This window comes from Crocodylus porosus, unplaced genomic scaffold (genome assembly GCF_001723895.1).
Source record: "Crocodylus porosus isolate Cpor-Errol unplaced genomic scaffold, CroPor_comp1, whole genome shotgun sequence".
Classification (NCBI taxonomy): Eukaryota; Metazoa; Chordata; order Crocodylia; family Crocodylidae; genus Crocodylus; species Crocodylus porosus.
Genome location: NW_017728917.1, coordinates 1,286,218 through 1,298,977, shown reverse-complemented (window position 1 = coordinate 1,298,977; position 12,760 = coordinate 1,286,218). Strand labels below are relative to the sequence as shown.

At 43.3% G+C, this 12,760-nt stretch overlaps 1 protein-coding gene across 3 annotated transcripts in view; it reads right to left on the bottom strand.

Moving 5' to 3' along the window:
- SRGAP3 (SLIT-ROBO Rho GTPase activating protein 3) overlaps nt 1-12,760 on the bottom strand; it is a 216,260-nt gene that overhangs the window by 14,844 nt on the left and 188,656 nt on the right. For 2 of the 3 annotated variants that reach the window (XM_019536576.1, XM_019536578.1), the window contains exons 12-16: nt 8,891-8,993; nt 5,273-5,333; nt 4,219-4,296; nt 2,872-3,006; nt 137-242 (exon numbers count right to left, since the gene is read on the bottom strand). In XM_019536576.1, coding sequence (XP_019392121.1) covers nt 137-242; nt 2,872-3,006; nt 4,219-4,296; nt 5,273-5,333; nt 8,891-8,993 — 483 coding nt within the window. Of the gene's footprint in view, nt 1-136; nt 243-2,871; nt 3,007-4,218; nt 4,297-5,272; nt 5,334-5,982; nt 6,014-8,890; nt 8,994-12,760 lie in introns of all 3 variants that reach the window. The other variant, XM_019536577.1, reaches the window with a different exon arrangement.

Sequence of the window (12,760 nt, the reverse complement as noted above, 5' to 3'; positions counted from 1 at the left end):
CAGCCACAGCCAGGAAACACAGTAAGATAGAGGAAACAGACAACCACCAAAGTACCAGACAATCTTGGACATGACAGGCTCTGAAAAACGGAGGAACAAGCTATTCAGGTAAACAGGAACAGATAAACAGACTCACTGATTGAGGAAAGCAAAGAGATATCTCATGACGACAATGACAGCTCGGGACAGGGTTATGATGATTTGCTGGATCTGGTGAACTCTTTCGGCAGGGTTCTCGATTTCTGGAACACAAGAACACAGGGTGGACCTCATGGCTGGACACTGACCTAAAGGCATCTGGTCACTGTCGATGCAAGAAGGCACGGACTACTGTTCAGAATGAGTAGCCCGGCATGTAAGGGAAACAATACACATTTCGAGATTTGATTTATGATTTAACACTAAAGGAAGAAATGTAGAATCACATGTCAAACCTGCCTGACAAAACTGTGAAGCCATGTGTGTATATTAGTGCCAAGAAGGCTAGAAGGGGCCATTCAATCATGTAGACGGTCTAATTGTATGTCGTGGGGTGTTTGGGTGAAACTTAATGGCCTGTGTCAAACTCAACCATTCTACTTAAGCCAACTATTTCAGTCCTCAAAAAACATAATATATGCTCCAGGTGAGGAATAAATTCTTCAGAGACTTGAAACTGAAGATATGTCACCGACTATATTTTTGTTCTCAGTATTTATCCATTTGGAGACATATTTCCCACTTCCCAAGAGAACATCCTATAACCACCCAGCTCAGAAGACATCAGGAGTATCTGTTGAAGCTGGCACACCGGACAGTCAAAAATGCCAGATCCCTGAGCCCATAAGTCAAGCAAGAAAGAGAGCATAGCTGTAGCTCAACAAAGTGCCATTCCCTCAGGGGAACGTAGTGTTGAGTCGAGCTTCCTGATGCCAGAGTTATATCTATGATTTTTTTTAAACCAATAATTGTCTAATGTAGGAAAGAAAAAAAAGAAAAGAAATTCTGGCAAAAAAAATTCTCTCAAATTTTTCCTTTCTTTGAAGAAAACATTTTATTCCATCTCTATTTGTTATCATTTGCTACAATCTTTTTCCCTCTCAGACTCCTTTTCTTTTCTACTTTTTTTTTTGAAACCCAGAGGAACAAAAGTGCCATGACAATTCAAACATTTCCCTGCAAAGTGTTTGAATGAAATGTCACAGAGATGTCAATGGCCACAGTCGTCACAAATCACATAAGTGGGATACTCCAACGAGTCCTGCTGAATGAACCCCTACAAGCAGGATGCCTTTTCTTTCTGATTTTTGATCACGTGCATTTGAGAGACGTTTCCAATGAAAACTCAGCTTCCAGCTAAGCAGAAGTGACAAGCAGCCTTTTGCATGTTACACGAGTGCTTCTTTCTTATCACAAAAACAATGAATTACACGGCACCGCAACATACACAACCCCATCTCACAACAAGCCATCCCGCACTTCCTAGAGCCCAGGGGAATCAAACTGGCTTTCAGTCATACAGCAGCAGAGGGACCAGAGAGCTCACTCAGATGAGCTCACCTTTCTACCTTGGGTAATAGGGTGGGGTAGAACAGTTTGAAAAGGGCTTCAACATCTCACAGCAGGAACAGCATTTTGGTCTCAAGTGGTTTTCAAATGTCAAAAGCTTGCCAGTCCATTTAAGCTGGGATGTAAATTACACTGCATACATTTAAGAGACAGCGAGTGTGTCTACACATGCAATGTAATGCGATGCAATAAAACCAGAGTTTATGGCTCCGGTGTTTACTGGTCCCAAGTGCACCACTGAATGTGCACCAGGGACTGCAGCACATTGAGCCAGGTTGGAGCAACCCCAACTGGCAGGGGGGCCCATGGATCATCCTGCCAGCCTGGGGCTGCTCCTCCCAACCTAGCGTACTGCCGAGGGGCTGGCTGGGACATGAGGATGCTTCAGTGCAGGGTAGCCAGCAGGTGAGTACTATTTTGCTGTGGAACTAATTAATTTATTCCAACCTAAGAGGGGCGCATGTGTAGAAGTGCAACATTTTTGTGCAGCTAATTAGTCTACTCCGCAGAACACATATTGTGTAGACACACCCAGAGAATAGGAAGACATTTAGCACCAGATTTCTAATGTGAATTAGATGCTGAAGTCTTTCCTTTAATTATGATACTTCATCATCAGCTGAGAAGTGTAGGAAAGAGGAAAGACAAAGCTTTAGAAGCATTTAAACATATGCTTACCTTTTAGCACATAAGCAACCCTAGTTGAATTATTCACTTACTTAAATATATGCTCAGCTAGGCTGGGACCAAAATCAGTTCAGAGTATTTCTTTTAAAAAATAACAGTAATCACTGTAATCCAAATGCACAGCAAATTTCCTTGTCATGTCTAAAACTGCAAATCCATCCCATCAATTCTCCTTTTCCCTAAAGGGCACCGAGAACGTCCATCATTTTCCAATAAATATTCATCGGTACCATGACATATTGGGAAAAACATACTTAAGCCCCAGAAACCAGTTTCCCCGGTTCCAGTGGACTAGAGAAAAGCAGCAGCAGCCCCTTGAGCTCCATGAATTCAAACCCAAACCCGTGAAGCTATAAAACCAACTGCTCCTCCCCTACACGTGTGAATGTATCCCAGCATTTTCTGGGTCTTTTTGGGACAGGAAATGCAAATGGTGAGACAGTAAGAGGATTGCTGAGCTCTTCAGGTCATTCTCTCCATTTACTTGTAATAACTTAGCAAATCCAAGAAGTTTAGCTGAGATGTCTGTGCCTATTGTACTGCCAAATCTTACTGACCACTCCTCCTCTGTTGAGTAGAGGCCACAATGCCTTGGGGCAGCAAAACGCTTGTCTGTACCTCATTGTTTGTACTTACTTATAGTAGATATCAAGTCTTGAAACCTTTCCTTAGGAAAGAGGGGGTTTTCCAGTCCTCGGAAATATAGCTTTAAGACCCCAGCAACTGAATTGATGTCTCGTTCATTTTGATCATCAGCAAGGGGGTCTTCACCTGAACAGATAAAAGGTTTAATTCTAGTTGAATTAGGCAGCAAGCACTGTTCAGTTGACTACAATTGGAAAACCAGTGATCAAGAAAACAGCATGTAGAGTGGTAACACTATTTAATTTCCAAGAATGTCAAGGGCTTAATAAGATAGTGTGTTAAACAGCACCATGCTGAGACATGCTATAGCCCAACTTATGGTAATCAAGGGCACAGGGGTAATTGTCATGGCAAGGATTTGCAAACTTTCCAGAAGATTATGCATGGTGTTATTTAGTTTTCTTACATAGTTTTCAGCCCACTGCATCTTTTGTATGCAAGACAAGAGCTCATAACTGAGTGAGTGAGTGAGATCGTTTGAGAGAGCTGCAGAAGACAAGGAATTGTATGCCAGCACACCTGTGTTACACTGAAATCCGTGGGATGCCTTTCAGATAGCATAACAAGGGCACCGGAGGGCACTGTATGGAGGGATTTAGATATCCATTTCTTAAATGGTAAATGGATGTGCAAGTCCCTTAATTATCTCCGAAAATGCCAAATGGAACCTGCATGGTTGGTATAGATTCAAAAGGACGATTATGATCACACCCATCTGACCCCCATATAATACAGGGCATACAATTTCATTTAGAGAAATTATGTTTAAATAAACTCCTTAATTGTGCAATCCTTTCTGCTGTTCTCCTCAGAGAGGCATTAGAAACTGTGACCAGTAGAGTCAGCAGATACACTAGGTAGGCCATATTTTGCTTTACAAAGCTTAAGTTACAGTTATAACGACAGTTCGTGGAGCACAGTGCAATTAGCCCATTCTCTATATTGCACGTTATAATTACCTTGCTGGGCTAATATGAAACCAGGGGACCTAGGAGGCTGACACTCAGCATAAGAGCATGAAATATAGTAACTTTTCTCTAATACTTTATTACTGTCCAGGAAAGCTGATAAAAGAAAAGCTCTTGGAAAGCAGAGCCTTATCATATCATCTCATTTCCTCTCGGAGGAGCTCCCATTCTCCTAGAGAAAAGCATCCCGTTTCCTTGTAACAGAAACGCCTGCTGGGTGTGAGTTACAAAAATGCCACGGGGAAGAGTTATGTATCACTTCTGACTGAGACTCCCACCCATAATATCTTCCTCCTCAATAAACTCTAGGAGTCCAGACACTCCAGTCTTAATCAATATACCTTGGCAGGATCACCTGCCAATCACATACCTCTTTCAAATGAATTTTTGATGTCATTGACTTCAACCTGAGATCCAGGAACTCTAAAAATACCCTGCTGTTGAAGACCTAGAGAGTGCAAAGTAAAACAGAACAATGAAAGGGATGTTTATGCCATTCTGTCGGCAATTCAGAATTTCACTTTCTTCGTTTTGCTGAAATCAGATGTGGGCCACTATGCCATGCTCGCATATTAGGACAATATTTGTCAGAGAACAGTGTCTTTGGAAAGAATATGCAGATGCACTCCAAAAGGAGAGAGCTGGAAAATCAAGCCTTATTAAGCTCCAGAAAACAAACACTTAATTTGCGGACAGAAAGGTAAATGGAAATTAGTTGTGGCTGGCACTACAGAGTATTTTCCATATTGACTAGAGCCCAGCAATATATAGACATTGCCATAAATGGCTGAAATGTAACTTTCCTGACCTCCCTTGTCACCATCTCAAGTTGAAAATAGCCCCAATGCACCACCTGCCCAATGATGCAGATAGATACAATATTTGTGAAACAGAAGGAGATGATAGATAGCAAAAAGTGTGGAGACAAAAGTATCAGGCTTAGAGCCAATGGGCAGTGGCTGGTACAGTCTGTACCCTGTCTGACCTGACCCATGGTAGGCAGCACACTCTTTGAAGAGGCTCATCTGTTTAATCTTTTGTTCTCGTTGAAAGAAATGGAAAGAATTATTGGCTAAGGCGTGTCTTTTATGTGCAAGAAAAGGAATCATAATCATCATCATAAGATTTTATTTCTGCTCAATTTCTCCAACTGAAGTCCCCATGATCAAACAGCTGGAAGGACTCTCATTGGATCGTGGCCCAAATGAACAATTCAACCCCAAAATAAACGCTTACAGGAACTAAATATTTGCCACGCTTGTAAATGACATCCTAGTTTATGCCATCAGATTTATAACCCAACCCCGTATAGTTAATAAAGATAGATGACACCTCCATTATACTTGGCTCTGAATTGCAAGTCCTTTATTACTTTTATGCAACAGCTTCCGCTGAAATTACAGGCAAATATTAAATTAGCTTACCGTACAAATTGATGTATCGGATGCAGCTTTCCACTACAAGTGGGATTGCCTGCCCTGAATCCTTAAAAAAGAAGGAATTAAGCATTTATTGGCTCGTCAATAAGCGTGAACTGGACATTTATTTAAGTACAGTATACAAGCACTCAGGTTTGAAAATCAGTGTCATTGAGTTTAGTAAGAGAATAAGCAAGAGAAGGAGGTGCTAAATATGCCAAGCCAGCAAAGAGGGCTGAATCCGCTTATGCGCAGTGAATTATTTATGAAAAAGGCCTCCACTGTATGTGTGAAAGGCTGTTTCTCTTTATCTGGTTGGCTGAAAAACAAAACAGAATAGGGGACAAATGCAACTGAAACATAATTGTTCTATTTGGAAGGTGGGATATGACCCCCAAAGACTTGCAATTTACCTGAGTGATGAAATAACCTTCCAGCTACAGGTTTTACATAAAGAAACAGCCATTGTCAATAGAAGTTACATTATACAAAGAAGTATGTGAAATACATTAATTAGGAACTAAAAATGGGGGTTGGCCCCAGATTGAATTCAGTTTTCGTATCTTAGCTGCTTTCTCACATAGCCCCTACTGGAATGGGGGTAAGTTTGCAGGCACATTTGTCTTTGCAAGCAGATGCTTTTATAGTTTGGGCTACAACGGCATCCCTCAGTTTGATTTAGATTTGGTCTGGAGAGGAGGGCCTCTAGTAAATACCTGATTTCTTGTTCGAGCATTCCTTCTTCCTCTGACAACACAAAAAAGCAGCAAAGCAGGAGAAAAAGAGAAGGTTAAGCAAGAATAAGATCAGTTAAAGTAAGCATATCACCCAGAGGCCATGAAAGCTCAAATGCAATGGCAGCTTAGAAAGGTCCAATTCAGGCTCACAGCTTTTCTGCAGCCTTACCCCATCACCTGCTGAGTATGCAGCATCTGAGCCTCAGTGATTGGTGAGCATTCAGAAGCTACCTGCCAGATCTGTTCCTGTTTTCCTTCTTCCCCACTTCTGCTGAATTGCCCAAAGTTTCATTGCATTAAAAGTAGATGCCAATTTTTCCCCTTGGTTCTTCCGCAGTTCAGAGGGAAACATACCATCACAGCCATTCCACAACTGCCCATTCTTGGGGTGGGGGGTCAGACCTTCCACTGAAGCATTTGCTATCAGGCAGAAGTTTCAGGACCAGACAAACTTTGCTTCCAAAATGGTGCAGAAACTCCCAGGCTTTTAAATACACTACTAATGGTTGCCCACATTGCTCTCCTTATTATGTAGGACACCAGTCTATTCAGAGAGGTTTCAATGCAGCTAATTCCTCTAGAATAATATTTTAACAGGCTGGGTTTTAATGAACATGACATTTTTAAAAATCAATTTAAGTATGGAACAATTACATGTATTAAAGAGATTAATGGGTTTCTCTATCTGGGTTGTCTATTATTCGTGACAATGTGCTAGCCATTTATAAGCACTGCATTCAGGCTTCCTTCTACATAAAAAACAGCATAATAGAAGTATCTAAATCAGAGATGGAAAAGACCTATTAGTTGATCTAATCCAACCTTTGTCAGTGCTGCCTGCTATAATATTTTCTCTAGCACTATATCTACTTTAGGCTTAATGGGGTTTTCATCACTTCCTTTGGAAAGCTACTCCACAAACAGAATGTGTTGCTGGGTTGGGTTTTGGTGGATCAATAGTTAGGCTATTAGATTTATCCTTTGGGCATAAAGAATGATGACTTTTGGAGGCATCTTCAAAGATCTTCAATATTATTCTCAGGCTATTCAGATTATGCAGCTTGCAGGGGGCCAGAGGATGCTCAGTTGTATGCCTAACACGTTCAGCTGGTAGGTCTTGGACAGACAGCACGTTTACACTGATGTAAACAGCCTACACAGTGGTAGGCAAAGAGCGGGCAGATGATGTAAAGCCCTACACTAAGGCAACCTATTTGAATCAGGTGCAGAAATTATTCTGGGATAAAAATCAGAGGTAAAACTAAACTAGTATATATATTACACTGCTGTACTTATAGTCTGCTTTCTTTATCCTGGGGTAGCAACCTGCCGAACGCAAACAGGCTAATACCTGCTCTTCTGATACCTAGCGGTGAAGTGGTATAAAAGCATCTGCAAGCAGCTATCCCAGAATATGAGTCTGCTCTGGATTCAAGTGTCACTTACCTCAGTGGATAAAACCAAATTTAGTCCAGTCAGACCCTTAGTTACATTAGTATCAACCAACTTAATTGATCTGTACCATTGTAACTAAAAAGCATAATTTGGTCCAAAATGATCAAAGGCATGTGTCTATGATCAAAGGCAGTTACAGCTGAGGCAAAGCTGCTAGATTCACTCAAGTAGCTGCTGGCTTCTGTACTTTGAGGCTAACAGGAGAGAAATATTAACATCACGTTTCCCAGGTCATATTGTTTGGTGGGTTTTTTTGCAGTGAAGCACCTAAGCACCTGACTGAAGTGAAGCACATACTTAAGCAGAACAGGATTGCATTGCTCAGACAATACAAGCACCTTCCTTCTTTTAGATTCCTTCTTCTGTTCCCCAGCCTGTGTCAGAGCAGAACTTCCTGCAAGGGGGAGGATCAGTGCATCTAATAACACACAAGCCAGGCCTGGTTTTACTGCAAATGAATCATTTGAGGGGAATCTTTTTTCACCTGGTAAGTGCTTGATTTTATTAGACAGCATCAGTCAACTCTACCAGCCTTTGGCACTGAAGCTGACTAGATTGATTCTTTTTTAAGCGACACTGAAGAGCTGTACACCCACTCAAGACACCCATACACAGAATGCTTCAGCAGAAGTCTGCTTTCCTGTCATTCTCTATAACTGGGAGACAATTTTGGAGAGTTTATGCATCATTTGATGTTCTCCTGCAACCATGTCAAGGGGAGAAAAAAAAGGGGGGGAGCACTGAAATGCTGAGGTGGAGTCTTTTAAAGTTTCTATTCGGAAATTCCTCAAGGAATCCTGCTGGAGGACTACGTCCTCCTGTCACCTGGCTTCCTTCCCTCACCTCCACAGCCCTCCTCCTCTCGGGACTGTCTAGGACTCTACCTGCCTGCGAAAGAAGCCAATAAATATTTTGTTTTGCATCTTCCCTTCCCCAAACACTACAAGCCCCATCAGTCTGAATAGCGTGATCTTGGAAGATTTTCTCTTTGCTTCCTGCTTGATCTTCAGCAAGTCTCTTTCTATGACAGGTGGATGTGTTGCTGTTTACTACCAGCATGCTCAAATAATAGCATCGTATAGAGTCAAGATGGCTATGCCTGCTGTGATAAGATATGGAAGATTGCAATTAACCTGTTGACAGGCCAGAATGGCATCCGGGCTCCACAAGGGTCATTAGTGCTATCTTTTCCTTCCCAGACCATGCAGACAGACGTGTGACAGATAATGTAATGAATGCACCAGAAGTGAGAACAGCTATGGATGGAAATCTTCACTGAGGCAAAGAGCATACTAGCCACGTTAACAGTATGCACAATGGCCAGATCCCGGAAAGGCCAGATCCCAGAAAGGAAAGGAGTTAGCAATTAGGAAAGGAAAGCCACCATTACATTCAGAGCATTCATAGACTCTCACTGTCAGCTAGCAAGTACCTTAATGAATGTTTCCATATTGCCGTTAAAGAGTTTATGATTATAGACTGAGAGAGGCCTAGGTCTCCTCATTTTCTGTGGTTTAGGGGGAAGACATGGGGGCCTGGGAAAAATGGAACAAAAGAAATAAAATAAAATAAAATAAAAAGACACCAACATAAATACAATGATGGGGAAAGATCTCAGCAAACAGGGTGGGAGAAACAGAGGGAAAAGGCTCTGTGAGAACTAGTGCATTGGCTCCACGCACACCTTGCATCTGTTCTCCCCACCAGCACTTTCCTGGAGAGTCTGACGCTCCCTCTCCACTAATTGAGATGGCTTAAATGAAGGCAGGGATATTCACTAGTTCCATGTCTATGTACTAAACTTACCATGCCTGGCAACAGTCCTCTCGATACACTGCCCTGCTCTGAGCCAGGGGCTCCTAAGCTGTCAGCAACATTGCCACATCTGCATGGCAGCATGGGGGGACTAACTGGCATAGTCCATCCGTAGGGCTACACGGCCCATTCAACGCACTAAATAGCCACTGCCACACTGCTTCTAGGTTAGGAGGCAGCCTGCCTAGGCACGGTCTCATGGGGGCACGGGCTAAGCACTTTAAAGATCACCTCTGCCTGGCAAAGGAATCTATACAGGGGTCCGGGAATCCATACAGGGGTATACGCTTCATGCTGGTCTGTACTTTACCCAGAACCCTGTATATTACAGCTCAGAATCCAGCTACTCCTCTTACCAATACTTAATGGTAAAATGGCCAAGCATTTATCCCCCATTGCCTGTGATCTCCCAATATGACATGACAAGATTATCATCAGAATAACAGTGAGAGAGCGCTAGCAGGATATTACTAGAAGGCTAAAAAGGCAGTTGAAAAAGTGCTTAAGAGTGTTGAATGTACCTCTCCAGAAATGACCATGGTAATCAGGGTATACACACATCTACTAACGCCATCTCAATAAATTATAGGCCATGCAGAATCTGCTGTAACTAGGCCAAAGAATGCAGATGCTGAGCATGTTTGGGCAAGGTCTTGTCTATTACTTATAGGGAGGTTTCTCTGTCACTCTTCAGGACATGGTGCATCACCATCACAAGCTGGGTATCTGCTGGCAGCTGGGATAACATTTCACAGAAGAAACAGGCAAACTGTGACACTTTGCAAGGTTTTTTAACAACTTCCTGTGCTTATCCTGGTTCATCACCCCCTCCTGAAAAGTGAATGCTCAGCAGTTGTGAACTCCTGTCTCTTCAGGGACAGATCCAAAATGAAGCACTGCTCTCACCTGACAAATGTGTGGGGACATGCTTTCTATCCCCAGACAGAGATCAACTGAGGGCTGTAATTTAGCAAATAAATGACACCTCTAAATCTTTTGTCACTTAGCTCTTATCTGTAGGGTTACAGTCAATCCTCTCTGGGTGCTGTCTAGTTGGGGGGGAAAGAGGGGAGATTCACAGCACATTTTTCTTACGCAGGTTGTGGGCTTCTGTTGTTTTGTCTACAAACATGCCACTTTTAAAGGTAAAAAAGTCAAGACAGCCTCCCAGAGGATGCAAAAAGACCTACAACCAACCAGCAGAATCTCCCAGTCACCAGTGACATGGGAAGCACAGCACCCACAAATGGCCGGACAAAATAAGCCGGCACGCAGAGCCCAGATTTATGCATAACGTTGCAGCAACAAGCTGAAATGTGCCATTTGGCAACAAGGCACAGTCCTAAATGAAGAGACCAGATGGAGTGCAGCACAGTAGGAAAGAGCCATTTGGTAAATAAACAGTATTTAGAGCTCCGTCTTGCTCCTAAAGAACCCCCTTTCGCTCCAATTCCTCAGGGACTGTCAAAAAACAAGTTAGGATTTTTTTTTTTAATACATCAAAAATGGTGCTTGCAATATTCCTCTAAGAGACAGTCCCTCGTCCAGGTCATGTGAAGCAAAACTAGGTGGAGCACAGCTGAAATCTCCCCATTCACTTCAATCTGGAAGAGTGTTTTTTAAATCAATAGAGTAAGCAAAAGAATTCCTGGCTGCCATATGTGATTGTTTAAATGGGGCAATTTACTGCAGGCCGAGAAGGCTTGAATTTCTAAAGAGCTTTTCCTTCCCACTGCAAATCCCACAGAAGCGTCAGACAGAACTGAATTCAAGCCCACAACTGCAGAGAAGTGACGGTCTGACAGACAGCTGGAAAGTAAGTGCCAGGGCATCCCAACATGGCCATGAGGAAGGAAACTGAAATGAAGCGACTCCTAGGTCTTATCTGGTCTCGCTGCTCTTACTCCTTGGGTTACAGCTGGCCCCAACCACAACCAGCACCCCAGAACTGCGCAAATGGGGAAGAAGAGACAGAGACAGCCCACAATCAGTACAGGCAAAGGACTGGAGGCACCAAAGAGTGAAGTGGCTGATCCAATTCACACAGCAGAGACTCCAAACCCAAATCTCCAGAGCCTCAATCAAATGTCAAAGCCTGTGGCCAAGTCCCCTCCTTCACCAAACCACTCAGAGAAATGCACAGCACTTACGGAGCAGCAGAATCAGACCCGCTGATGTCAATGCAACAGGGGCAACCAGCATCCACCTCTGCCCCAGCACTGATGGGTGTGGGTGAGCAGTTTGCAGAGGCAGCCCCCCCCCTTTCTCAACTAGGGTGGATAACCCCTGGAAAGCGGGCCCGAGGAAGTGCAGGAGGCTACTTTCAGCGCAGAGGCTGGGCGTTTAACCATTTGGTTCCGATTCCCGCTATTCAACCTAACTGTATCTTTCAAAATTCAAATGCACAGGGCTCAAACAACTCGTCCCAAAGGAGGGAACAAAACAGAATAAAAATCTATTGTCGCTATTCCACCCTGACCTCAGCCCAACAAAACATTACGGATGTTTATGCTGCAAGACACCACAGAAGGGGATTTCATGATTACAGTTCAAATCGGTGCCAGGAGCCTTTCATGCAAAAGTTCTCAGCGAGCCAGGCTGAATGAACAAGCACAATTTACAAACAGCCATAAATGTTAAAGGTGGCAGTCGTGATCCGCTGCTGCATAAATCAGGTGCCTTTAATTAAAAGAAAGAATTTGACTCCACGCACTTTTACTGCTTCTAACCATCCCTTCAGCTGACAATTAAGGAGCAGAAATGTCTACAGTCCAGTGAAGAGCCTGTCTGCTGTAAATCAAAAAGACCAAGGACGATTGCTGCTGTATAATTCCCTCTTGTTGGGCGAGGCTCTACAGCAAGGAGATTGCGGCCTTCTGGCTGTATTTAGGCTGTTTGCGCAGGGCTTGCAGTGCTGCCGAGTAGGAAAGGGAGATTTTCTCCTGTTTGTTTTTCTCTGAGATCCATCGCAAACAAAAGCAAACAAAAGCCTCAGTACACCTACGAGCATTGTCACCCTACATCTACCAGCCTCAGTCAGCCTTTCCTGGGAATACTTTGACCAGTGATACCATTCCCGTGGCTTGAGAAAGAAAATACAGAATAAATTCTAGGTACAGTTTTTGTTCTTTCCTTCTCTTTTTCTGGTGTCCTTTCAATCAAATCAACTGGTCTTTTACTGCAACACCTAAAGGATCACTAATCCTATGTATCCTGACCCTTCATTTGCTGCTATCCGTGGGTCATCTATCTGTAAAGAAACCTCTCCAACAACTGACTCCATCGCTCACTCTGTGATCATCTTGCATCCATTCTAAGTGGGACCGGTGATGAGGAGACATGGGGTAGCTGGTGATTTGGGGTGGATGTGGAACCAGCTCATGTGGAAGCTCTCTAGCTGGGGTAATGTAGGCCCAGCACTCTTTCCTGCTTATGCAGGGGGTCGGACTCGATGATCTATTGAGGTCCCTTCCGACCCTAGCATCTA